At 43.2% G+C, this 27751-nt stretch overlaps 2 protein-coding genes across 6 annotated transcripts in view; one reads left to right on the forward strand and one right to left on the reverse strand.

Moving 5' to 3' along the window:
• On the forward strand, positions 1–26216 carry THOC1 (THO complex 1). Of its 4 annotated transcripts, XM_021386653.1 has the most exons (23): positions 2–276; positions 544–617; positions 712–772; positions 1948–2014; positions 2903–3021; positions 4113–4161; positions 4676–4771; positions 5028–5110; positions 5463–5536; positions 6103–6211; positions 7459–7590; positions 8912–9012; positions 10234–10300; positions 10501–10551; positions 11131–11201; positions 12056–12079; positions 12521–12616; positions 12891–12956; positions 15474–15557; positions 15783–15930; positions 17395–17473; positions 19392–19714; positions 25383–26216. In XM_021386653.1, exons 1-22 carry the CDS (start codon positions 184–186, stop codon positions 19685–19687), a joined length of 2040 nt encoding a protein of 679 aa, XP_021242328.1. In that variant the 5' UTR covers positions 2–183; the 3' UTR covers positions 19688–19714; positions 25383–26216. The 4 variants fall into 4 exon arrangements, with proteins under 4 accessions (XP_021242329.1, XP_021242328.1, XP_021242330.1 ...); XM_021386652.1 differs by lacking the exon at positions 25383–26216 and having other exon boundaries at positions 3–276; positions 19392–19809; XM_021386654.1 differs by lacking the exons at positions 12056–12079; positions 25383–26216 and having other exon boundaries at positions 1–276; positions 19392–19809.
• The window catches only part of USP14 (ubiquitin specific peptidase 14), a 17736-nt gene continuing 10830 nt past the window's right edge, over positions 20846–27751 (reverse strand). The window contains exons 10-16 of one of the 2 annotated variants that reach the window (XM_021386656.1): positions 26353–26467; positions 25100–25165; positions 24678–24770; positions 23698–23826; positions 22439–22499; positions 21690–21797; positions 20846–21566 (exon numbers count right to left, since the gene is read on the reverse strand). In XM_021386656.1, the coding sequence (XP_021242331.1) occupies positions 21415–21566; positions 21690–21797; positions 22439–22499; positions 23698–23826; positions 24678–24770; positions 25100–25165; positions 26353–26467 (724 nt within the window). In that variant the 3' untranslated portion in view covers positions 20846–21414. The remainder of the gene's footprint in view (positions 21567–21689; positions 21798–22438; positions 22500–23697; positions 23827–24677; positions 24771–25099; positions 25166–26352; positions 26468–27751) is intronic. The other variant, XM_021386657.1, reaches the window with a different exon arrangement.

Here is a 27751-nt window from a genome sequence, read left to right on the forward strand (position 1 = left end):
GGGCCCTCGGAGCCACGGCGGCGGCGGCGACGGCGGCGGCGGCAGCAGCCCTCCTGGGGCCTTACACCCGCGTGGCGCTCTCACGGTGCCCGGAGGGAGGCGCCCCCCTGCGACGGAGCTCCGCCCGCTGCCCGCCCGCGGAGGCGGGAAGAAAAGGGCGCGCCGCGCAGCCAGGACGGCGCTATGGCGTCATCAGCGCGCGTCGTGGAGCGCCGCTCGGCCGGAGCGATGTCGCCGCCGCTTTTCAGCCTGCCCGAGGCGCGGCACCGCTTCACGGTGAGCCCGGCGGGAGGGCGGCGGTTCTTCTCTGCGGCGTCCGCTCGGAGCCGGGCCGCGCCGGTGTGGCGCTCGGCCCTTCGCTGCCTCTGCCCGCGCCGGGGTCGGGCCCGGTTCCGGGCCGCCGTGAAGGGAGAGCTGTGTGAGAAGCGATGTGCGGCCGCGCGTTCCCCAGACGGAGGAAGGAGGCGATCCCTCAGAGCAGCGTTGGCGGCCTCCTAGTTTTGTGCTGGGTTTGGTAACTTCTGTTTGTTTGCGTCTCGATAGATCTCCACCAGAGAAGCTCTGCACCACAAAACCCTCAAACCGCTGTTGAACGCCTTTAATCAGATTCCCGGGAGGTGAGTGGCTATCGCTCTCTGTTCGGGTCGGTGTTGGTGATCTTGTTCCCGGTAGTCTGTGCTGTTAACTGATGGGAGGCGTTTGTGTTTGCAGTGAAAATGAAAAGAAGTGTACCCTGGATCAAGCTTTCAGAGTTATTGTGGAAGAGGAAATAGTAAGTACTAGAGCTTATCTGCTGATGTAAAACAAACTTGCATCTCCAGGTTCACAGAGTCGTAGGGGCTGGAAGGGACCTCTGGAGATCATTCAGTCCATCCCCCAGCTAAAGCAGTGCTCTGTCACCATCACGGTCAAGTTCTTCCTCGTGTTCACGTGGGACTTCCTGTGTTGTAGTTTGTGCCCATTGCCCCTTGTTCTGTTGCTGGGCACCACCAAAAAGAGCCTGGCCCTATCTCCGTGACTCCCATTCATTAGAAATTTTTAAGTAGTGATAAGATGCTGCTTTAGCCTTCTCTCCTCCAGGCTGAACAGCCCCAGATCTCTCAGCCTTTCCTCCTAAGGGAGATGCTCCAGGCCTGTTGTCATCTTTGTCGCCCTCTGCTGGGCTCTCTTTAGAAATTCCCTGTCTTTCTTGAACTGAGGAGCCCAGAGCTGGACACAGTGCTCCAGATGTGGCCTGAGCAGAGCGGGAGGATCACCTCCCTCCACCTGCTGGCCACGCTCTTGTCAGTGCACCCCAGGATCTCACCGGCCTCCTTGGCCACAAGGGCACACTGCTGGCTCAGGTTCAAAAAAAATTAACACGCGTTAATTGAGCAGCTTCATATAGGATCAGGAAATACTGCTTATTAAAAACATGAATGATATGGAAGTTATATGATTAAGATTGAACATGGACGACTAAGGGAGACCATCCCCAGTGCCATCCTGTGCTGAGAGATGTTGGCGTGGCCTTTTCCAGCAGTTCTTTGTAACGCTCATGGAATTCTGCCTAGAATTCAAACCACAGTTCATTATTCTAAATCAGGAGTGGGGTGGATTGGGCCACCTGTTTGTAGCGTGTAACAAAGCTGCTAGACAGTGGGTGAGGGGGGTAAACAAGTGTTTTTGCTGTTATTACTTGATTGTAGGTAGAATGTGGGATGCTTACATTCCGAGGTGAATGGCTCAGTCTGCAGAATAAGTGTGGCAGGGACGGAAGTGATCAAGAAATGTTGTGCATTCAGTACAATCTCTGTATACATAACTGATGCGTCTGGCTTTCTAGACCAAAAATTTGGGAACTTAATGTATATGCTATAGCTGTGCCAGCTTGGAAAGAAGAATTCTGATGTCATTAAGTGTGTTGGTGTCTGAATAGAAAAGTTTAATGCTGCTCCTTTTGTTTAGATAAACAAAGCTCCGTGTGAAAACCTGCTGGCAATTATTTCTCTTGCTATTAATGGAGTCACTGAAGGTGAGCGTTTTTTTTTCTCTAATCTGTTGACAGTTTTAGGGGCCGCTGGGTTGCTTTTAATGTTAATTCCTTGATTTTGATAAGTTGTGTTCAGCAGTTGTCTTTGATAATACGTGGTCCTTAAGCTAGCGGTTAAATCCATTTCCTGAAAGGGGTGAAATGTAATGTAATTGAATTTGGTTATATGCATGACATTTGAGGCAGAACCTTTATTTCAGTTCTGCTGACTCTCTGGCCTCATCTCTCATGTACTGACCTGTCAGTACACAAATGTTTATAGATGGTCATTGAATCTGTTTTGATAGCTTTGTGTGTATGTCGGAAACCATCGTGCTAATCTCTTCCAAAATCCCTTGCACCTTTGCATTTGTTCATTTGTTCACGTTACCTATCAAATACTCATTTGGTTTATTAAGTATAGCTCAACTACGTACACGTTTCATCAATTGTAGAACGAAGCGGCCTCTGATTGTGGTGAATGCAGGCATTACCAAGGTACAGGCGTGAGCATACAGACTTGGAGCGCTGCTTCAGCAGTGCTTAGCTTGAGAAAAAGATTCTCAGACATCTTAGATGCGTGCGTGAGAACAAACTGTGGATTTAGAAGTCTAAACGAGTTCACCCACAGTCTGCAATGAGATGCTGAAAACTTTTGAGATTTTGAAAATAGATACTGTTTATTATCTGTTATACATCAGTGCAAAGCTCCCACCTGCATACGTATACATAGAAAAATAGCTTCAGAGCAAGTTCGTACTCGAGCCCAAGCTTTTTGTTAAGCATTGTAGGAACTTTTCTTCCTTCTGAACATAATGTCCATCAAATGGTATGCGTTTTATAGCATTTCTGTTCAGATCTGCTGAGCAAAATATTCCCTGTCCCTCATAGGTATCTGCACTGCATCAACACCTTTTGTGCTCCTGGGAGATGTTCTGGATTGCTTACCTTTGGATCAGTGTGATAAAATTTTCACTTTTGTGGAGAAGAATGTTGCTACGTGGAAATCAGTAGGTGTTTTTCCATATTATGATGTTACACCAAAGCTTTTGCGTACCTGAAACATTTTTAGAGGGAGACTTTAATCGTCTTTGCGTCCATTTATGTTAAAATAGTAGCGTTAAGCATTTTATGTCTTGAGGCTTATAAATGTCAGATGACAGAAGTCAGAAAAGTAATAATAATAAAAGAGATTATAATTTTGATGGTTCTGTTTCCAACTCCTTTCTCGCTCGTCTGTGGCTTGTGTCACTTGCAGAAAGTGAAAAATGAACTTGAGATACGCAGTTTCTATGAATGCCTTCCCTTGACTTACGCAGCTGCTTCCTCACAGCTGCAGGAGATTGCTACCTCTTCAACTTGCAGGGGAAGAAGTCTTGGGCATTTATTTAATGAATTTTCCAGAACAAGACTGGAGCAGTTGTGAATATGTTGCCCTGAAATACTTGTGCTCTTGAACAAGCTGAGTTTTAAGGCTTGTGTGAGGGTTCTGCGTTCTTGCTGTGCAGTTGTGCTGTGGCAGGAGAAGAGCTGTGGTGACAGGCTGCTCAGCTTCTTGTGCTGCGGGCACTGTTAATTGGAGAGGGAATCCAGGCTCAGGCAGAAGTCCTAGCCTGCCTGTGTTCCTTGACCACTTCCATAGGCATGCAGGCTGTTGTATTTCAGATAACATTATCCTCCCCAATATACTCACAAACTGTATCTTATCATTATTTAAAGTACCTCCTATTTTCTTTCTCCCACTGCCAAATTACTACTGCCATGAACGCTCAAGATCTTTTATGCAGTGCTCTTCATATATGCATAGAAATAATGCATGAAAGAATAAAAGCAATGAGTGTAAAAACTAGTGTGTTTGAGGAGAAACAAGTGGATCCTACTCTTGCAATTCATTGTCACGTGTGCAGTTTTTGTTGTTTGGTTGTGGTTTTGGGTTTGTTTTATATAGAGACTGAAATGCAACATTTAAATGCATGCTTTCTTGAGATTGGTGGGACTGTTTATGTTGGCCTTACAAACTCATGGCTTGTATCTGAATTAAAATCTGCTCCAGAAAGTTTTGCTGTCTCTTGCTGACCTAAATACCTTCTCTTTGTTTCAGAACATGTTTTATTCTGCAGGGAAAAACTACTTGCTACGAATGTGCAATGGTGAGTTTTAGTTTTTTGTGGATGATAGTGGAGAACTACAGAACTCCCTGAGAGTGAGTTCAGTAATGTAATCTACACACAAATTTGTTCAGTAATAATGAAGGTAAAAGGCACTCATCTGAGCAGTTGTTCATGAATGTTGTCAATTAATGTAAAAGTCATTCTGACCTGAGGGAAATCTCAGGTGGGGATTCTCATCAGTGGAGACAGTTACAGAAGAACATCAGATAAATATTTATTCTTCAGCAAAGACAAGGCCTGTATCAGAGGAAATACACGAGCAGAATTTGTTTGAACTAATCTTTCTTCACTACTGTAGGAATTTGCAGAATAGCTGGAATGCATTTAGGAAAACTGTGGCTAATCTGAGGAAGTTAGCAATACTTAAATTTACAAATCTTAGCTTCTTTTCATTAGTGAAGTGGGACATGTAATTAACAAGTCTGATGTTCTATCGTGTGAGAAATTGGAAGCGGGACACATAGTAATATTCTTTACTTTTTACAATATTTAGACCTTCTAAGGAGATTGTCCAAATCACAAAACACAGTTTTTTGTGGAAGAATTCAACTGTTCTTGGCTAGGTTGTTTCCGCTGTCTGAAAAGTCAGGTGAGTACTTAGTCTTTGTCATATGATAAGCCTATCATAGCTGCAGACCAAATCCAGTTGGCGAAAATGGCTTTGCATTTGTATTTTTTCCTGTCTCTACCCTTAGTACTGTAAGTGGCTTTCATTTGTTGTCATTTCAGACACACGTTATGAATGGTCTTTCTGAGAATTCAGTAAAAGTATCTCACAGCCAACCAACTGAAAGAACAGACTTAAAAATTCACAGCTTCTAAAATTGAGCCTCTGTTTTCTACAGGACTTAACTTGCAGAGTCAGTTTAACCTGGAAAATGTGACTGTTTTCAATACCAATGAACATGAGAGCACTCTAGGGCAGAAGGTGAGAGTTCCTACATCATTTTTTACTCGCTCTGCAGAAAGCAGTTCTGTGATCATGTAAGTTTGTTTGCATAGAAATATACTACTCTGCATAGTATTCAGAACTGTATGCTTCTAATTTAGTTGTTCCTCTTCCAGACCAAGCTGCTGATTCTCAAAATGGGCATGTTTTTTTGGTACAGTAAGCTGTGCAGACTTTGAGGGGGAAAGATGTTGATTGGAACTGTTTCTTACAATAAGTTTTCCCTACAGCCTACAGAGGAGAGAGATTTCCCTGCAACCTTTTTTCTGTGGAAAATACATACAAATTATAGTGGCACTTATATTGAGTTGTAATTATCTTTTCCTGTTAGCACTCAGAGGAGAGAGATGAAGGGATGGATGTAGAAGAAGGTGAAATGGGAGATGATGAAGCACCAACAAGTTGGTGAGTTCATAGCAATTCTGAAAGTTGAAACAGTTTTATGAAGTGAAAGGAAAGAGTTCTTATTTCTTGTCCTCCTTAGATACAAACGAGCAGTGTTTCCATTTCTTTAAGTGGGAATTGCCTGGGGTTGGAAAAAAACCTACATGCTTTTTGCAACTGTTACATACTCTAAGTGGTGTTCTTTTACAGTGAACCTTGGCAAAACTTGTTCTGGTAAAATGCGTTCAGAGATAATGAGTAAACCCTGTATATGCTTTTAGAAAACAAGACTGTGCTTCTCTTCATTCCCCAGATGGTGTAAAACACCTAAGATGACTTTTGCTTCCCTGTTTGTGCTTTTTTTTTTTGTGAAAAAGTAACAGTAGTCTGCATGGAAGGTTCTCTTAGGGACAAATCTGGAATTACAGACTTCTCCTTAAGGACTTGATATTGACTTCATTATTTCACTTACAAAATGAACAGTATTTTCTAGGATTGTACGTTCCTGAGTGGACTTGAATTTAATATAATGTTTTCAGTATAGATTTTCATTACCATTGGGATTTTTTTGTTGGTTTTTTTTCCAGTTCCATTCCGATAGATTATAACCTGTATAGAAAATTCTGGTCGCTTCAAGATTACTTTAGAAATCCTGTGCAGTGCTATGAGAAGGTCTCATGGAAAACTTTCCTTAAGGTAATCCATCTGCATGCTTTCAACCGCACAGCCTAAGTGAAAATCACTGTTTATGTGATTGAAAGTGAGCATAATAGCAGAAGTTAGTGGAAATGATAGTGCATAAGGAAGTAAGTGCGTTTTGCTGGGTTCTAAAGTGAGCCTTGGACAGTAAACAGCATATTGAGATGCAGAGTAAATCCTCTAATAAAACTTTCATAAGTCAATTACAGAAGCACTTGGTATGCAGTAATGCCAGAAGGGCCTTTTTTTGTGTGTGTGTGATTAAGTTGCAAAAAGCAGAAATTCTTTTGTCTCATAAGAAAAATAACTCTACCTCATCCCAAGTCTTAACATTTGAATATTGATTACTTTTGAATATTAATCCCACTGGAATCCTAAAACTGACAAGATTCTAATGAAACAGATCTCTATAGAAGCAATGACCTGAAGGTCCCCTTCAGCCAGCTGTTTCAGTTTTGCTTACGATGAAGACTGAGGATGGTTTATTGCAAAGATAACATATTTCTTCACGCTTGGTCAGTCAGTTTCCATTTAATAGTAAGAAGCTCAATTTTTTTTCTTTTTCTCCTAATCTTCATTCTCTGTATTCTGGATATTGGATATTGCTAGCAGTACTTTCCTTCACAATGGACAAACAGTCTCACATTCACACTTTATCACAATTACTACAATGAACAAACATAAACATTCCCACATTTTATCACAATCCCTCCTTTTTCTTTATCCCTACTCATTTTGTTCATTGAATCGCTGAAGTGCCCTTCTACTTAGAGCGAATTAGAGGTAACATCTGCACAGACATCCTAATATAAATCTGGTTAATAAAGTCTACCTTCTCAGCTTTAACAAAAAAAACCAAAATAACAAAAAAACCATGATTGAGAGAATGAAGGTAAGGTTCATGTCTTTCACATGACTTTTATTGACAGATTTTCTTCAGTTTTGAGGCTCTGAATTGATTTTAAGCGCAGGAGTGCAAACTTAACTCTAACTTATTTACCTTTGTGTATATTCTGAACATCTTTAATGGTGTTTGGATATAAGCACTATCATCATGTAAACCTTTTTTTCTTTGTAACGTCTATCAAGAAAGCATTTGTGCATTGTTTGCAGCCCATACGTTTTAAAGGTGTTATTTTGGCAGTCTTATAGCAGGTTTGCAAATGATTTTATTTGCTCGGTGCTATGACTGCTATAATTTCCTAATGAAATTCTTTTTCGTCTGGTGAATGACCATTTTACAGTACTCAGAAGAAGTTTTGGCTGTTTTCAAAAGTTACAAATTGGATGACACGCAGGCTTCCCGAAAGAAGCTGGAGGAGCTGAAAACAGGTGGAGAACACGTGTACTTTGCCAAGTTCCTGACTAGTGAGAAGGTACGGCGTCTCTTTGCTCCCAGTCAAGCTGGGTGAGCTTGAAGGGAACCTGGAGAGACAATCTAGTTCAACCTCCCTGCTCACAGCTCTCAGCTGGAGCAGGTTTTGATCTGTGCCGTGTCTAGCTGGGTCATAAAGGTCTCCACAGTTTCTCAGGGGATCTCGTTGCGTTATTTCACCGCATTGTTAATTAAGGTAAATTTCTTCTGGGTTTTTCAAATTAATTTTATTTTCTCTGTGGATTCCCTCTCTTAGTTTATGAGTCGGGGACTAATGTTTCTGGAATAAGAGTCTGCAGTAAAGCTCTTATTTATGTATTGCATTTGAGGTGCTTTGTTGCCTTTTAAAAAAAGGATGTTGAAAGAAGGTGAATATTTTAAGAGCTGAGTGGTGATTTTAATTGCCTTTACTATTACATTTTCTAAACTTGACCCATGATGCGTTAACTATTTCCTGCCTCTTAAGAGTCTTCTTTAAAACTCCTTTGAAAAAGATATTGAGAGTTTTGAACTCTGTCAGAGGTAACTCGAAAATACAACACAACCAGATTTAATCCTAAAATGCTTGTCTTTGTTTTGGAATAATTTGGAGCTTTAACTTCTACACACGTATATTAGTAGATGACAGAAAGCAAGTTTCAGTGCAAAGTGAGTTTTCTCTTTCTGGAATAGAAAAGAGGAAAAGAGGCTCATAAGCCTTTGGCTTGTGTTTTATCATAACATAGTATAGAACCGGTGGCTTAATAAGCACATAAGTCAAAGGTCTTCAAGGAAAAGGAACCTTCTGTGTTCTCTTTGTATGAGCTATCAAGTTGCAGGCCCATGGGGCAGAAACAAAGGGTGTGTCAGTGTGCAGATGATGATGAGTGAACCCTTTGGTGGTAGCCAAGTCTTTATGTTGTAGCCAGTAGTTCACAGGAAAAGGAAGCAAGCTCTCCTTAAGCTACTGAAAACACGGAATATTTGTTTTTCTGAATTCTTGTTCATTTCAAGGTGGTCGATACATTAGGTAGAATAGGCAGTGTAAAATGATTTTCAAAAGATTTAGGAATATGCTGTCTATTTTACGAGCAGTTCCTCAAGGTTCTAAGAAGCTGATTAAAAGCTTTGCTAACTGGCTTTCCTAAATTGTGGTAGGTGACAGTTGCACTGATCTTAGTACTTCGTGGAGCGCTGTCTTTAAAGTACAGGGGAAACTGAATAGTTTTTATTGGGAAAACAGTCCCCGTCTGACTTCCCTGAAAATCTTTGTTGGATTTTTGCATTTTTTTTTCAGTTATGCATGTCTTTAAAATATGTGTAATTCTTCTGTTTTTGTCCAGCTGATGGATTTGCAGCTGAGTGACAGCAACTTCCGCCGTCACATCTTGTTGCAGTATCTAATACTGTTTCAGTATCTGAAGGGACAGGTCAAATTTAAAAGGTAATACGGAAATATTTGTGTTTTGAGATGGGGGAGCTAAGATGGGGTCTCAGAAAAGCAGAAATCACCAGGGCTTTTTAAGGTGACTGTTAACCACGAGATTCTTTGGTACCAGTAAGCTATTAGGTAGTAGTGCAAGCTGCTTACAGGTTCAAAATGGGTGCCATATGTATAACCAGCTCTGCAGTCTTCATGTGACGTTGGTTACTGACTTGTTTTTTCCTAATGCACTGCAGAATTCTGTCTAAAATAGCAATAATAATAATTATTGCTTTTATAAGCTGGCAGCTCAGAACAAAGCCCTGTGGTTTTTCTACTCCATACTCTAATGGATGCTGAAGAAAAAAGTGCCTGTTGGTTCGTGCTGTGTGCCATTGGCCATATGTGTGCATAAAGATGAACGCTGAAGGAAGTTGTCTTTCACCTGTGATACACTGCCCTTTAGAAACAGATCTCAGAGAACTCTGCCAACTAGATCAGTCTCACTGTTTTATAAATTATTTACAAACGCAAGCCAGTGGTGGAGAAGGAATAGGATTCAGGTGTCCTGAATTGCAGTTGGGTGCAGTAGAGGTGATAGTTGGTCATTTCAGTGACGACTCATTAAACAGGGCATTAAAGGACTCACTTGTCAGCAATCAAGGATAATGCGATACGTAAATGGCATAGTGTAACACTTGTTGCAGGTGTTGTAAGATAATACAAATTATTCCCTTCCTTAAAAAAGATGATTTTCTTAAAAAGGAATCCTATTAACAAAGGGAAACTAGTTCTATAGGCCTTTCTCATGTTACTGGTTTAGCAATCATCATGTTTGTATTCGCCATTTAAGGTACCTAGAGCTTTGTAAAAATCTGGTTTGCTTTGAAAGCATGTAAATGGCATGGATTATTCTTGAATCAAAATCATCTGATGTTCAGTTAGTTTAAAAAAAATCCATCTAGGAAACGAAATGAGCCATATCCTAGATGTTGTATTTATCTCTCTGTATTGCTTTCACTTTCACTTACTAATCGTTACCATCAGTCACACAAATTGACTTTTTTTGCATGAACTTAAACCTGTCAGTACAAGCCCCTCTAATGAACTCCACAAACCAAAAGGTGGTGAGCTCATGGGACTAGATTTTAGCATATTCAAAAGCCTTTCTTCAGCACCGCCCCCCCCCCCATACACCTCTCAGGAAGGATCTGGTGTAAATGGTTTATATTTTTTTTCCAGTTCAAACTATGTTCTAACAGATGAGCAGTCTCTTTGGATTGAAGATACTACAAAAGCAGTTTACCAGGTTGGTGCACTAGGTACTTCTATAAAAATTTGCATGGACAAAGTAATTACCTCATGTAATATTGTGTCAATGACCCTTAAGGCAAAAAAACACCATTTTCTTTGTTTCGTTGTTTTTGTTTTTTCCTAAGTATTCTGCTACAAATAGCAATGTAATCAGTTAACTCTTTTTTTTTTTTTTTTTTCCCCTCCCAACTGCAGCTTCTTTCAGAAAATCCTCCAGATGGGGAAAGATTCTCAAAAATGGTAGAGGTCAGTGCTTTGGTGCATGTCTGAACCTAACTGTCTAGCAGGTGTAAGGAGTGAAAAGGCTGTAGTGGTTTAAACTGGCTTTTGGTACACAGGTGTAATGTCTGGGAGACTTTTATCTCACTAAAGATGATCTCATCGCATCTTTCTATTTTGTAGCCACATTTTCCCTATGTTTTCATTAATGTGCACTTCTTTCTCCTGGGGAGAAATGGAAATGAGTATTGTACGTGCTTGTATACACGCGTGAGGTGCTGATGGGATCTTTACAAAAAGGAATGCTATATGTCCAAAGACATGGGAATAAGACACAAGTTGAATTTTTTTTTTAACTTCTTGTTTTCTCTTTTTTCTTCTACTTCGGCTACATCTGTTTGTCCACAGAAGAAAGCCTTTTCCGTAGTCATTGAAGAGTGGAAGTGCACTATTTTTGAATAAATGAAAGTAGCTGATTATACTGTCAGTTGTGACCGAAGTACACTGAATCAGTTTTTCCTTTAGTTATAATAGCTAAATTAAAACTCGTGGGTCCAAACTTTGAGGTAATCGTGATCCTAATAACGTGGAATATTCTTTCTCCAGCATATATTAAATACTGAAGAAAACTGGAACTCGTGGAAAAACGAAGGCTGCCCGAGCTTTGTGAAAGAAAGGTACCTCTCTTGCTAAGTAGAAACTTGCTGCTTACTTGAAATGGTGGCTCAGCTGTAGAGTATTTATCCACAGTGTCTATGAACCTTGGATGTTTTTATAGTTGGGTGTCCATTCTGTGTGTGCAGAATGCTCTTAGATGTCTGTCAAAAGTCGTAAGGCTTCATTATGCAAGTGAAGAGTCTGGCATATGCGGGTCTCAGGAAAGCATTCCTCACTATCTCGTGGCAGCATTTTGTTCTCTCAGTACCGAGGGTCCAGTGACTGGGGAGACTGGATCGTGTTCTCTCCCTTCCTGCTTTTGGCAGGCACTAGGATGAACGAGTTAATGCCTGACTTGTACAAATACCAGCATGGATTGCCTCTACGGGAGCTGCTGGCACTATGGCTTTAATAGGGTTGCAAACCTGGAATTTGCGTTACAGTTTTCCTCTTATATACCTTTATTGATTAGGTTTTCCACTTAGTGCTGATTACTTAGCTGAAAGGAAACTATGGTTAGGTGGCTATAGCCATCAAAAGGTTTCCTGTGTAGTTAGTTACTAGCTAGTGCCAAAAGAACTTAGTCTCTGTATGTCTACTTAACTGTTTTGAGTTGGTGACCGAAACATTTCCTTTACATCCCTATTCATTGCACCCACTGCCCCTTTCTGGTGAGGAGCAGCCTGGTCACTACTTCTTTGCAAATTTCCTTTTGTGGAGGGATCGGGTAGAGCCATCTCCTCCTGACTTCAGCCATTTGCAAAAACAGGGCGGGGGGTGGTGAGAAAAGAGAAGTTGCTATTGGAGGGGGGAGGGAAGAAAAGTAAAGTTTTGAAATTTGACTTATTTATAAATGTTCTGTCTCCTTCTTTAGATCTCAGCCAGAGTTTCAGCTTGGGTAGGTCTTACCCTAACCTCAGTGATTTGGGATCTCCATTCTCTGATCCCATGAAATCAGGTGCAGCTGGGGAAGGAGAACTTGCAATCATAGTGCAGATGATCCCAGCAGCAGGGTAGATCACACTTAGTATGTGCTGCTGAAGTAAATGTGATTTGTTTCTTTCTCTGTATCGGGACTCTGACAAGCCTTTACTTTTGTGAGTTAACTGATTTTGGTGTATGGCCAATCTCTGTCCTTACCCCTGCTTTATGTTGTCCTTCCTCCTTCCCCCTCTCTCTTTCCACCCTGGTAATCCCCATCCTTCTGATTACTTTCATTGTGATTTAACTTGAAGCTATTTGAAATGAAATAACGTAATTTTCTTTTCTTAAATATTACTGGCTTGGTTTTAAAGAGCACCTTTTTTTTTTAATTTTTTTCAATTTTCTTTTGCTGTAGGCCTCCTGATTCTAAGCCAATGAGGCCTGCAAGAAAGAGGCCAGCTCCAGAGGACTTCTTAGGAAAAGGACCAAACAAAAAAATCCTCATGGGGAAGTACGTTGGTTGTTTTTTTCTTTACTCTTATTTTGTTTTGGTGTGTTTTATTCTGTTTCTTTTTTTTTCTTGGAGGATTTCTGTGGTGTCTCTTCTGCTAATTCCTAGAGGTGTTTGTAATACAAACCTTCTATCGTGTGCTTCGGTGTAAAGGCTGTGGGATGAGAGTTTCTGTGGCGCTGTTTTGTGTGTCTTTCTTTGGTGACCAATGGAATGGGGAATGATAGAATGATGAATGTGGAGTTTAATATGTGTCTGTGTTTCACTTTTTCAGTGAGGAACTGACCCGACTTTGGAATTTATGTCCTGATAACATGGAAGCTTGTAAATCTGAGAGCAGGTAGGTGAGAAATGGCACACCATTGTCTAAAGCTAACCTCCAGCCCTTGGGTAGATATACAAAATTATTATTATTTCAAAGCTACATAAGGAAAGTGTTTCAGATATACATAGCATGCCACTTCACTGTATGTTCTGAGAGAAACTGCTTGTATGCATCTGTCTTGAAATCTTCCTACAGAACATTAGTTTTCTTGACTAACGTTTATGTTGTCAGTAATTTTCATTGCTTAGTAAAAATCTGAGCTGAAAAAAACAGGTGGAAAATCTCATTTTTATAGCAGGTGATTGTATAATTAAGCACCTTACAGGAGAAAGGAAGGTTGCCACGTCTGACTCTAACAAAAATAGCAGATTTTGAGGTAGGCATGTGCTTTGAGCAATACCAGATAAGATGAAATCAGTTAGCACGCATCGTTTCAACACGCATCACATCTACTAGTGGTGCAGGTGTAGCAAAATGCAATTATTGGTTATCCTTTCTGCATGCACAATTGTAGGAAATACTGAAAATATCCGTTTCTACATAACTGTCTACTTGTTAGAGAGCACATAATTCCCTTTTGTGGTGATGTGGAAGTTTGGGAACCGTCCCATTTCTTTTCCAAAGAGGGCTTTGGTGGTAGCATCTGAAAAGGCTGTGGGTGCCTGTGGAGAGATGCTAGCTGGCAGGCATCCTGAGCACAGGAACTGCTTCTCCAGAGGGTGGGAGTTTTGCTGAGAAAGCACCTTCCCTTCTTGATAAGATATGCAGCTCAGAGACTGAAGGTGGAGTTGAGCTTGGAACCTAAACTTCTGAATCCTTGTGTATGAAGACAAGGGAGGAAAACAAAGCGAAACAACAACAAAACCACGCACAAATGCATGCTGTGGTCAACAGGAAAGAACAAGTTCCAAGGAGTCTGGATTCAGTTCCAAGTTTTGTTATAGGCTCTGTGACTTTACATTGTCAAGACACTGTAGCTTTTTGCTTTGGCTCCTCTTGTCTTCATCAAAATGGCATAGTACTGCTTTACTTGCCTTCCTTTTAGATAGCTGTTCTTGGTATAAAATCTGTGTTTTAAGTTTCTTCATAGTGCCAAATACGGTAGGATTCAAATCATTTGGGTTTTTGAGGTGCTAGCTTTGGTTCCAGTAGTCAGTAGTACCCTTAAGCATGCCAGTGCTCTTTCTTCTCCCTTTTGTTTTTCTGTTCTTCCCTGACCACTCTCACGGAAATGTTTCTTCATTTCTGGGGATTTTTTTGGTTAGGATTTCTTTTTTTCAGCTCCTTATGCTTACATGGAATTTCCTGTTCCCTAGGCCTCCCCTTGCATGTCAGATGTTCCCATCTGTGCACAGCTTTTTGTGTGGGCCAGCATCTCTTGTACTGGTGAGCCCAGAACTGGACCCAGCGCTCCAGATGCATATCAGCAGTGCTGAACAGAAGGGAAGCATCACCTCCCCTGGCCTGTTGGCAGCCTGAGGTGCTGCCACCCTTCTTGGCCAGAAGCTCGTGCTACAGGCTCACATTTACTTTCCAAAAAACCTTTTCTGCAGAGCTGCTTTCCAGCTGGGCATCCCGCAGCATGTCCTGGTGCCCGGGGTTGTTCCTCTCCAGAGGCAGGGCTTTGTATTTCCCTTTATTGATCTTCATGAGGTTCCTGTCAGCCGGTCCTGCCAGCCTGTCAAGGTCCTTCTGAGTACAGCGCGGTGACCATAAATAACTGAAATTGGGTAGAGAGAGTATTTCAGCTTTCTCTGGTTGCAAGTGAAACTGGAGTGACTGCATGATTATTAGGGGAGGAGTCCATGCTCGCTTATCCCATCCTATCAAATCACACAAAATGAAGCAGCCATTTGAGATTCCTGAGTATCTGTGAGCTGTGCATGTGAGAGCACGTCTCAAATAAAGCCAGCCAGTTGTTACAGATGCTTTTACCAAAGTCTGTTTGCTGGAAGTCATGTCTTGTCCTGTATTCCTTTGTCATCAAACGTGCTTTAAGATATCGGTGTGAAGGGAGATTGTAAGCAGGACAGAGACCGACTTTTTACAGAGGTAGATAGTGGGGAGGGCAAGGGGGGATGACTTTAAAAGAGGGGAGATTTAGGTGAGATGTTAGGAAGAAATTCTTCACTCAGGAGGGCAGTGAAGTGCTGGCACAGCTGCCCAGAGAAGCTGTGGTGCCCCATCCCTGGAGGTGCTCAAGGCCAGGTTGGATGGGGCCCTGGGCAGCTGAGCTGGTGGGGGGCAGCCCTGCCCACAGCAGGGTGATGCTGGATGGGCTTTAAGGTCTCTTTCAGCCCAAACCACTGAGCAATTGTATGATATGATTCACCCTTCTATATGGCAAAAGGGCTAAATACAAATAATGGGCAGTGCTAGTGACTGCTGATACCTAACCAACTCTTTGCTTACTTGCAGTTTTTGAATTTGAGGGACTTTTTTTTTCTTTCTGTTTCTGCGGACAAGTGTGAGGTGTTTATGAAGAAACTGAAATACGCAAGTAATAGTAAGCTCCATGTTTTGTTTTTTTAGGGAATATATGCCAACACTGGAAGAATTCTTTGAAGAAGCCATTGAACAAGCAGATCCTGAAAACATGGTTGAAAATAAGTACAAGTACGTGAGCCTCTGTTTTGTTTCACTTCGTTTTCGTGTCTGTCGTGTTTGGATTGCTAAAGAAAACAACAGTACTCTCTGTAGTACTTTATATCTTTGTCAGAATCTACTGATGCGCAAGTCTGCACAGGTTTGGACAGAACAATTATTATTAGGAAATTAGTCAGATCTTTCTGTCTTTTACATGTGACAGACTGTTACCAGCTGGATTTGTGCTCATTGCAGGGCTGTGAACAATTCTAACTATGGATGGAGAGCGCTAAGACTACTGGCACGCAGAAGCCCGCATTTCTTCCAGCCAACAAATCAGCAGTTCAAGAGCTTACCAGAATATCTAGAAAACATGGTAATCAAATTAGCCAAGGAGTTGCCTGTAAGTGGTATTATCCTATAATAATAATAAATGAATTAATTTGACTTCCTGCTTGTCTCTTTCTGCAGTCCATTTGGTACGTGGGGAAAAACACAAGAAAAATGTTTGCACGTTAAAGGAAAAATTGCAGGGAAAATTGGTTTAATCTATGAGGATAACATTAAGTTTCAGATGACATTGACTAACAAATCAACTGCTGAGCTCTGCCTTCTGTTCTGTGAACAAACAGCTGTGGCAATCCAAGCATTTCTGCACCCATTGCAAAGTTGCTAGACAGGAATGTGTTTGTGCTGGGCTGCTTGGGCTCAGTGTCGCGGTGCAAACGGCTGCCGTGGAGGATACGAGCTGTGTTACAGCTCCCAGTGTGAGTAGCTGTGGTCACTGGGGCAGCTGCCTGCAGCGAAGGGCAGAGGATGCAGCCGAGGATAGTGTGGGAGATGGCTGTAACAAAGCTTACCCAGAGGTATTCTGGCTGCCCCCTGGCTTTTCATATATGTAAAGAAAAGTAGAACTGGTGGAGCTGTAAACCCAAAGGCATTGTCTCTTTGCATGTTCAACAGTACAGGTTTGAGGCAAGGGCCCTTAGGGTTCCTTCATGTTTCTCTGTATGCAGTGGTAAGGGAGGCTAACGCTGGGGAGGGGGACGTTTCTAAGCCTTTGAGTTAGCACAACTGAGCTATTCTTTATGGGTATGAACCTATGGTTCCATACGTGAGACCTTCCTTGTCTGCAAAGTAAAATGACAGAGTTGTAATGGTTGGTTTGTTATTCATAGCTTTCTTGCTTGTTTGGCCATCAGAGCTAACTGGATGCTAAAAGTGATTTTGGAAAAAGTACTGGGAAGGGAGAGCTGTTAAGCAGACACTTGATGCAGCGTTTCTGATGCTCCTCCTGTCATGTAGCAGGTGTTACGGCAGGGAACAAATACATGGATAAGGCCTGTGACTGAAATGTAGAAAACAGGAACCTTTTGTTCATCTTGTCCGATCTATAGCTTACTCAGAGAGTGAGAAATCTGCTGTTTGCTTATGTGTTTGCCACCTGTAATTGTCTGCTGGGGACTTTGACAGTACCGAGAACTCGAGGAACTCTCTCTTAAGAGAGGAAGGAATTAAGTTTCCTGGTAGTGTAGGCTTAAAGAAGGTTCTGGGATTTGAAGTTCTGGCTTGTTTGTTTGCTTTAAAGAAAGTAAAAAAGCAATAGATGCTATGCCCTAGTTGTAGTTGGTACAGAAAGAACCGGAGAGAATCCCATGAAGTCAGTGGGACCTTTGTTAGGTTTTTTTTATTAATAAATGTTGTATTATCACTGCTGGATCCAAAGGGCTGTGGGAGAGTTTTAGTCCTCATTGTGGGATCGTGTCAGATTTTGCGTTCTAACACACGTGCCAGGCACCACCATAGAGCTGTAAAAATTTCTTTAAACACGAAATTCATCCAATGATGTTTAGTTCTCTCATTGTAGCCTCCTTCTGAAGAAATAAAAACAGGCGAAGATGAAGATGAGGAAGATAATGATGCTTTATTAAAGGAAAACAATGAAAGTAAGATTTGCATGTTCTTAGTATTTTCACAGTTCTCTTGATGCATAGAGTAGAAGCTGTGTTGAAATGGTAGTTTCTTCTGAGGGTTACCACTCTTGGTTGCCCTGGCACTCCTCACGTGTGCCCACATTCATACCAAAAACCGTGGCCTCCTCAGCTCACGCAGCTGCAACTCCCCTCGGTCTCGTGCTCAGCAGTGCTGACAGTGTCCGACTTCTCCAAGTGGGAGAGGTGTATTTGTTAGGGGCCTGTTCTGCCGTTTGTGCTGCAAGGTGTATGCTTACAGAATTGCTGGGCAGTTGTAGCTGAAAGGTCCGTGCTGCTGTGTACAAACCTCCCCGAGCGTTCCTCTGCACCTTTCCTCTTCTTTCTGCCCTTTAGATGCCATGGGTGAGGGCCTCCCTAGAGCTGGGTATGTAGCTATGAGACTTTGAGAAACAGATCTATTCCTCTTCAACTTCTCTTTATTATCTTTACTTCATCTTCATTTGAAATACCTTAAAGGCAAAAACATCTCTGACGGAGGAGACAGGAACCTTCCTGGCAGATGTCATCTCTTGTTCCTCTCCATGAGCCAGCCCCTTCCTTTTTGCCTCTTGCCCATAACCTTGGTCATGCTCTCACGTTTCCTCCTATCTCCCGTGTCTGTGAACTGCCTTCCTCCATCCTCATTCACACCTTCATCTCGTAGCACCTTCCCCCTTGTGCTCTGTACCCCTGTCCATGAGCTCTTGTCCCCGGCGCAGGCAGGAGGGGTGTGCAGGGTGGGGAGCTCCCACCCGAGGGCCTCAGGATTTGGTTGAGAGATTTTTGTTGCTGGAGAGCTGCCGGCGGGCCCGCGTGCATCTCGCTTCTGTTGCCTCCTCCATCAGCCCCTCACCTCTTCATTTCCAGTCTCCATGCTGCTAGTGGAGTTCTCTTGAATCTCGCGCTGCCTGAATCCCCCTTCTGGGTTTCACTGTGTTGAATTTACATCTCTCTTTAAATGTTGTCTTAAAGCGAAGACTGCGGTGTGCATGGCGTGTTTAGAACTAATGGAAGTGATCTGGATGCTTGTTGTTCTTCTGTCACTCGTGCTCCTCGGTTCTTTCCCCTGAGTGTAGTGGGCTTAGCTCAGATCAGTGGGTGTAGCACTGCGAGGAGCTGGAACTCAGTCCATGCTTGCTCACTGGGTGTCACGAGGGTGAGCTGCTCATGAACATCGGGAATATGCTGACTCCCTGTGCGTAAATAATTCAGGCATGACGTGGTTTTTCTTGGAAAGCGCGTGAAATAACCGTCAGTGGCAAACCATAGGTTATAACCCACGATGAGCTGTAGATTTGTAACCTGCTCCTGTGCTCGCTTGGCTTCTCGGCAGAGCAGGGAGTCGGGATTGTTGCTGTGGTGCCAGAATGAGAGAAGTCCTTCAAGGACTGACTGCACATTGAAGCTCAGCCCCTGTTCATGCCCTGTCCCCACTCTGCTCTGAGGCTCCTTAGCTGCTCTTCACGAATCAACGCAACGTTGGCTGGGTTAAGTCTGTAAAGTGACTAAAAGTGTGAAAGACAGTCAGCTGCTGAACTAAGTTCACTGTGCTGTGCCGCTGCAGCTGCCTCACGTACTGCCAACTGCAGGCTCCCTGCTTTCACTTGGCAGAGGCAGCTCTGACGTACGTGAGGCTTGAGCAGTTCTCTCAGTCAAGCAGGCACCGCTTCAATGCGATGACTAATAAGGGATGTTCTGCTTGAAACCCAAGTGATACAGCTGTACAGAGCCAGAGCCACCGAGGGGCTCGTAAATGCTCACTGTTGAGGTTTTCAGAGTGTTGGTGACTAAGTCAGAGGTTCCAAGTGGGGCAGCTGAGGGAGGGATAGCAGCATCTGCTTGAGGCACTCCCTGAGTCTCGCTGTGATTCTTTTGTTTTCTTTTGCTCCAGGTCCGGAGTCGCAACGGGACAAACCCTTGACAGGGGAACAAATGGAGGCATTCGCCATCAGGCTGGGGGAGCACTGGAGGGCTTTGGCCCCCTACTTGGAAATGAAGGATTCCGATATCCGTCAGATCGAGGCGGATAGCGAAGACGTGAAGATGAGAGCCAAGCAGCTGCTGGTTGCCTGGCAGGACCAGGAGGGTGCGCACGCCACACCCGAGCACCTGATCGCCGCGCTGAGCAAAGCGGGGCTGGGGGACCTTGCCGAGAGCCTGACCAACGACACCGACAGCGGCAGCTAGCGTGCTGCCTCCCTGCTTCCTCGTGAGGTAAGGGTGAGACCGTTGGTGCTAGGAGCGGGTCTTTGATAGGTATCTTATGTCAAAAAAAAAAAAAAACAATAAACCCTTTTTGTAATACTGTTCAGTTTCCCCCCGTTTCTGAGAGAATAATTATTCGTCCTTTGCATGCTTCATCAGAGATAGGGGAAATGGAAAAAGGGGGCTGGAAACTGGCACGGCAGCGTGGGGTTGCTCAGAGGAGGGTTCAAGAGGAATGACTCCTACATCCTCATGGGGGTGGTGGCAGCTGTAGAGCACGCTGCTATACCTGCTGGCAAATGAGTCAGTGAGGAAATGGGGCTGGGTGGGAGACCTGAGGCACTGAGTCCATCCTCGGAGATGCTGCAGGCTTTGTTCGGCCTGGAGGGTTCTGCCTCTATAGGAACTCCCTCATGGTGTGAACTGGGACAGAAAAATTCCTCATTTGTGAGGCAGCAATGTGTTCTGGACCAGGGAGCAGCTTGTCGGATGGTACCAGCTGTTCCTGGAGCTGTGTTTGTTCTTTAAAAAAAAATAAAATCAAGTGTTTTGTGCGTTACGTTGTAGCCTGCTACAGCTTTGGTGCCTGTTGTAGCATCACTACTCTCAGTGAAGTAACTCCAATGGCTATTTGGAAAACAGCTTATTGGAACATCTCTCTGTGGAATAGGTAGTAACACCTGTGAATTCCCCTGCTGTTCAGTAGCTGAAGTGATGCAGCCACCTTGACAGGGGGAAAGCTGGGGCTAAGGAAGGCCCCAAGGGCTGGTGAATGAAGCAGCTGTGTTTGGTGCTTTATTACCAATTCCTGCAGCATGAACTGTCATCTCAGTGCCTGTGTTCAAGGCCAGAGGCTGGCGTGGAGCTGCCCCCCAGTGTGGATGTGATCCTTCTGAGCTCTGTCACTTTGTGCATAGTGGAGCGCAGATTTCTTCTGCTCCTGACAAACTCATTGTCACCGATGCCCCCAGCAGTGCTCTGCCCCTTGGGGGAAGATGCTGAACAGGAGGAGTCCAAGCACTGATCCGTGCCCTTCTCTACAGCTTAAAAATAAATGAAGTGCCTTTCCTCCTTGCCTGCTAGAAGACATTCAGCAGCGATGGCCCAAGAAGTGAAAACAGACGCATACTAACTACGCTGTCAAGCCACCAACTTCTTTTTTTTTTAATGGAGACACAGTGTCGATCACAATTTATTGTAAAGCCATGAAATGGCAGCAACAGCACAGACTGATCAGCAGGTCAGGCTGGGCAAAACCCTTGATTGTAGCCACGGCTGTTGGCTATGGGCAGCAGCACTGAGTTACGCGAGGAGGAAACAGTTTGTCTTCTACCTGCCCGCCCGAAGCACCGCAGGAGGCAGAGCCACTGCACTGTGGTATGAACCATGCAAGAGTAACAAATGTGAGAGTAGGTGTGTAATAAATACTTGATGACATTAGAGAGGAAGAGGGGAGAGAGGCTCATTTAAAAAAAAAAAAATTATCTTCTGCAAGACATTAAAGCTATTTTAAGTATGGTCACTACCGTGGTGGGCAGTCCAGTCCCGTAGTGACTAATTGGTACATGGATCAGTTTTTAAACAATGTCCCTCTTCACATGAAAAGGTCTGAACGAATTATGGATCCACCTGCTAAAGCTCTGGGGTTAAAGAAGTGATCAGTAATCAACATTTATTTCACACCTAGGCAGAATGACCAGAACCAAAGACTACTGTTCAGCTTCGTCTTCAATTACTTCAATTCTGCGCGGGCCGTAGAGTAGAACGTAGGCTATATGCCAGTCTCCTCCCCCAGATAACCTCAGGATGTCTTCAGGTGTGACAATGCTGACTTTGTCATCATCAAACTTAATCCACTCATCTGCAAGAGAAACAAACACAGAGATTGCTTGTGACAGAGGGACAGCGCCGCCAAGAGAGCTGGCAGCCCCTCAGCCCCCTCGACGCTCCCTCCATTCCCAGCGCTGTTTTACTTTCTTCTCACCTTGTTTCCTCTTAACCCAGGACACGTAATGCCCAGAGGAACTTGATCTGCCCTGATGCGTTAGCACTGCCTGCAGGTCGTAATAGCCACAGTTATTAGAACCGATATCTGAAGGGAAGAAAGAAAGAAATAAAAGAAGAGTTGCTTAAGCTTTTCCTAAAGGACAACAGCAGACAAGTTTACCACAGCGAAGCATCGCAGATGTGTAAAACCCTCCTTACAGTAGGGCTCTAAATCAGTAAAGCAGCAGCTTTCAGCCAGGACACCCCAAGGAAGCTGCAGAACATTGGCCACGTTGTGACACATGGACGAGGTGCAGCAAAGCCTGCATCATTAGTGATGGATGGTAAAGAACACAGTACCAGGGGATGGGTTCAGCCAATACTTCCCTCCAACATCAGCCGCTCTCTGCACTCAGGGTGGGTTTTAAAAGCCCTCTTCACCGTTTTTGCTTCAGTTTCAAGCCCTCCCCCCAGCCTCTGGTAGGGGAACTTACAAAACGCGTGCGTGTTCCATGCAAATGGCTCCTGATGCAGGAATTTTTCATATATTAGCTTGTCAGCTGTATGACAGTTACGCTGACTACCTGACCAGCATTTTAACTTGCCTAAACTTTCAATTCCTTATATTTCTATCGCTTGCTGAAGGTTAATATCCAAAGGCACTGAAAGGAGGGTTCTCGAGCATTCCTTCTATCTGATCCACTTCAGCATGAGCAAATGGAAAATTACTTAAAACCCCATACTCACCGTCAGGAAAAGAAAAGGGCTCATATTTAACTTCTTTCTGTGCACCGTCGCTTTTACTCAACTGGAAAACAGAACGAGCTGAATTAATGGGGACACATTTTGAAAAAGCTTTAGCACAATCTCACCCAATACCAACTCTGCACTTGATTAAATGTGTTTCTACAACTGAACTTTTTTTATTCCAACTGGAAAAAGAATCTACTACAGTCACTTCTAGCTAGACCTCCAGGAACCTCACCTAGATAGCACCACTTTTCAAAGCAACGTGCTGCAGGGAGATGCTTTAGCAGGGGGTTGGACTTGACCCCCAGGAGTCCCTTCCAACCCCTACGATGCTGTGTTGCCACTGTAGCACACGCTGCCCAGACCATGCCCGCCAAAGCCACTCTGCAACTGAAGGCTCCATTCCTTGCCAGGGACTTGCTGGCAGAAGAAGTGGCAATGAGAAAATTGCAGGCAGATCAAGTGCCAACGCACACTGCTTTACAATAGCTCTCTTCTCACTCTTAACTGTGTAAAAAGGGGTGCAAGCCTTATTCACATATTTACATGGAACTGCCAAGAAATATGATGGGAAAAGACAAGCAGAACACTAATTTTAGTTCACTCTTCATCAAAGGAAAACAAAAAAAGGAAGTTGGTTTTAGAATACGTAAGACAGGGTAGGAAATGAAACTCTTTACTGGGCATTTGGAGCGCAGCCTTTTAGCTCACTGGTACGTATGTTCTGAACACAACTCATAAGCCCTCTGCGGCTGCTGGGCAGGGGACAGGCAGCAGTTGTACGGCTCTGGACCCTGCTCCTTCTGACTGCAGCCCCAAAGTGCATCCACGAGGAACAGTCAGGGTTTCCCTGATCTCCAGAAAAAAGCGTTTTAAAAGGAGAAGCAGTCCAACTCACTGTGTTTCCAGCAGGACTCTTGGAACACTGACTGCAAACAACAGATTCGTTGATTTGCTTGGCGAATATCAACAAAAGAGTCAAGGTACTACACTCAAATACACGACCATGCAAAACTAAAGAGCTTTCTATACCAGCAGTAAACTGATGCAATTCACTAACATGCAACTCTGATGAGAACACAAAGGGCTTGCATGATCCTTCCATGAATAGGATTGAAGAGTCTCATTAGATAAGAGACACTGGAAGAAGCATGTAGTGCTGCAGCCTGTAGCATCAATACTCAGACTTGTCTGAAAGCATTTCAGGTGTGTGCTGCATTTAATCAAATTGTCCATGAAACTGCCACAAGACTCACATTCTTTGGCTGTTGATTTACTTTTTTGTCTTCGAGATCTTTGAATTTTGATCGGTAGGAAACCATTTTTTCCTGAAGATCTGGCGTACACAGCTCATACACATCCAGCATAAGAGGAAATTTCACATCCTAGGAAGTAAACAGCAGAAAAATAATCTGCACAATACTCTACGTGGAAGTGCTCTCCATAAGTCACCAAGTCCAATTACATGAGACTCAATGTATTTATGACAACTTCATCTGCTGAAGTGTGTACAGCAATATATATATATATATATATTACTGTCCCTTACTTCCCCCCTCCTGTCTACTTTGGTAGCACAGTTTGCCATGTAGCACCATTGGGTCTCTCACTACAAGAAAGACATTGAGGCCCTGGAGTGTGTTCAGAGAAGGGCAACGAAGCTGGTGAGGGGACTGAAGTACAAGTCTTATGGGGAGCGGCTGAGGGAACTGGGATTGTTCAGTCTGGAGAAGAGGAAGCTCAGGGGAGACCTTATTGCTCTCTACAACTCCCTGGAAGGAGGTTGTGGTGAGGTGGGGGTCAGCCTCTTCTCCCAGATAACATCAACAGGACAAGAGGGAATGGCCTCAAATTGCGCCAGGGAAGGTTCAGGTTGGATATTAGGAGAAATTTCTTCTCAGAAAGAGTTATGAGGCACTGCACAGGCTGCCCAGGGAGGTGGTGGAGTCATGTCCCTGGCTGTGGCACTAAGGGCCACGGTCACTGGGCATGGCAGGGATGGGCTGGTGGCTGGAGTAGGTGATCCTAGTGGCTTTTCCAACCTTAATGGATCTGTGATTCTATGGTAACAAGGAACAAAGCTGCTTCACACTCAGGCAATGAAGTTGTACTGTTAGTATTTTTTTTTAAAGTGATTTTAAAGAAAACAGTTTAGTCAACGACCTGCAAGTATTAATCATCTACCCATAATGAAAAGCAGAAAGAAGAACTAAACTTTGCCATGCAGAAAACTTACCTTAAGAACTTTGGCGTTCACAGACTCTTTCTCTTTGTAAAAAAATCTAACCATCTGAATGGTCAGGTACGCCGGCAAGCGGCTAATTTTAGACTAGAAGAAAGTTTAGAAGATGCTGTTACTCCAGATATATTCACGGATCATTTGTATCTTAAACACCATTCATCCTAATTTATAGGGTATTGCAGGAACGTTTTTGTACGTAAACAGAGGAATAAAAGAAGGCCTCCCCTCTTGTAATTCTACATAGTATTGTCCTCAAAGAAATAATTTACCACCTGGATTTAAATTTCTTGATAGTGGATATTCAGGTGCTTTATAAACATAAGTCACATGCAGCAATAAATTTGTGTTTTAGAATAGAAAATTGGCAGCACTTAAAAAAAAAAAATCAGAAAGGGAGCAGCAAAAGTACCACTCACAGATTTGATATAGAGCGCGTTTCTCTGCAAAGTCGGAGAGAGTTTGGTGATTTCCTCTTGAAGACGCTGTTCAAAAAAGCACAACAGACACGGCCGTCAGAAAGCTTCAAGCACAGCATGGATAAACAAACTAAACACTGTTCTGCTGATCCACAATGCTGCTATCAGCCATTTTCTCATAACACATTTTGAAATCCCTTGGCACAACCACCAGGGCCATTCATTTGCCCAGCTCCACGTCCACCATTTGTGAGACCTCACAAGACTCTGTTTCTCTCCGCAGAAAATATTACTCTACCAGAAAACCACAGTTTAGAACTGAAGAATCCGGATTTGGTTACGAGTGTGTCGTGCTGTGTCATGCTTGGAACACAACTAAAATGTCAAGTTTCTTGCGGCACAAATATTTGCACGTTTCTCAGCTGTTGGTCTGAAGTGGACAGAGCTGCGTGTGAGGAGACAGGCGGCCAAGCTCCGTTCCTGAGGACCTTCCCAAATTCAGGGAAGGGCTGACCTGGTTGTTAGTACTGTGACACCCTGCTGCTACTGGCAATCCAGCATCAGAATTCTAGACGACCTTTCTTTGGCCTGAAAGTGAGGTTTCTTTTTTCATAATATTCATAACCTGTGGGCATTAACTATTTTATCGTACTTTTCCTTCCCAATTCTGTAAAAAGGAAAAGCAGATGCATGGTTCTCAAACAGTCTTTGTAAGCTGATCTAATCCTGTACAAACCGCAACACCACTGGTCCTACCAAAATACTCTGTAGGAGCAGTTAGCACAAAGTTTGCAGATGGAAGGGATTATTTTTAGTTGTTCCCTTAACCTGCTGCTTCCCCTTCAAACACAGCAATGAAAAAGCAGCCCAATTAAAAACTGACTCTTGGAGAACCATTTTCAGCATGCTTAATTCATGATAGCGTTATTCACTCAGTCTGTAGTGCAAGACAGAGGGAAAAATACCTTTTGTTAAAACTACAAGTAGCACACTGGTTTGCATTTGGATACCTGCTTGAGAAAGACCATAGCAGAGTTTAAAAGAAAAAAAGCTCTGCTGAAATCTGCTTTGTAGTAACACAATTCATTCTCACTTCCATCTACAACACCCCCAAAAATCTTGGAACTCGAGACTGAAGTTTGGACAGCAGACGTGAATTCCAAGTCAGGGGTAAATTAAAATAAAAATAAAACCCCCACCACAAAACCCAGATCACATGGAACTTCAATTAAATAAAAATTGTAACGACTTACCAGTTTTAGTCCTGTAAACAGATATTTCACTTCCTGATTGATAAAGCAGCTGAGCTGAAGCTGATTCTCCTTTCCTTTAGTTACCTCCTCTTCTTCAGCTTCTGTACATTTCATGCTTCACAAAATTAAGGAAAACCATTGTGCACCAAGGAGCTGAACTACTGCTCTAGTGAAAATAGCACGCTGAACGGCACAGTAATTTAAGTCAGACAGCCCTGTGCTTGAGCATCAACAGCACCTTTACTTCTCAGGGAATAAAAACAAAGGTTTGAAACAGACCTTCTTTGTGACCAATCTGTCCCTTCGTTTCTAATGACGAGCAGTAGCTAAGTTTTCGTTCACTACCTAAGCTTACAGGGCTTTCTTTTTTCTTTTCCTCCTCCAGCAAGACTCAAATCTTACCAACTCCCTGCCACTATGGACTCTTAAGCCCTTATGTCGGACTGTTATTTATAAACAAGTGAACACAAACTACTTCTACACCTGCTGCTGGCAGACTTCCCATTTAAATATGCACAAGCTCCCTTCCCTACCTTGTAACTGTCCTCTTCACTGAAATGAAGTCTAGTTCTTCAGTACTTTACTACATTACACATTCTTCTAATCAATCCATCCAAGTTCTTGTGCTTTTTTTTTTTTTTTAAATCAACTTTCTTCTAACAGGGTATTTTTTTGACTGCTTGGAATGCACTCATTCTACAAATGCTACCATAACAACAAAACATGAGGTCTTTCCCCTTCATTACTACCAAGCTCTGAGGTACAGTACCTCATCTTAGGGGATGCCTCCTTATTTCAAAAGAGCAAAGCCCACAGCAGAATTCTTTCAGGAAAGTGGTGGTCAGTTTAACGGTCTCGTGATGGAAGAGAGGAAGAGAGTAATTGGTGTGACACACACGCCCCATCTGGTTATCTGCTTTTTGTTTTCACTGTAAAAAAGCCACTAGAAAGTTGGGAGCTGAATACATTTCTTACATATTGTTTGATAAGCATCTAATTTATTTCTTGAGAAATCAATCTCATTTCGAGCCATCATTTGTCCACATTTAGTACACCAAGGTTATCAGCAACACCCAGGGGAAAAAAAGGCTATTTAGGAAGGTAATTACTTTTATTGGGATAAAATACCTCAGTACCCTCACAGCAGATAACTGGAAGTCTTTTCTGGGAAGGAAATACGGTATTTAAATTCAGTGAGGTTTTTCCTGTAAATTTCCAATACTTTCCTTCCTCTCCTTCTCGAAGTATATGCAAATGTACCTTTAATTGCTGTGCACTCCTGCAATACATCATTCCCTTTATTCCCCAACAAGCCTCCTTATTTTCTATGCCACTCTAGATGATGTTTTTTATCCTCCCTGCATTCAACCAAAGAAGCACAAAATGATTAACACCCTGT

The sequence above is a fragment of the Numida meleagris genome, chromosome 2 (assembly GCF_002078875.1).
Source record: "Numida meleagris isolate 19003 breed g44 Domestic line chromosome 2, NumMel1.0, whole genome shotgun sequence".
NCBI lineage: Eukaryota > Metazoa > Chordata > Aves > Galliformes > Numididae > Numida > Numida meleagris.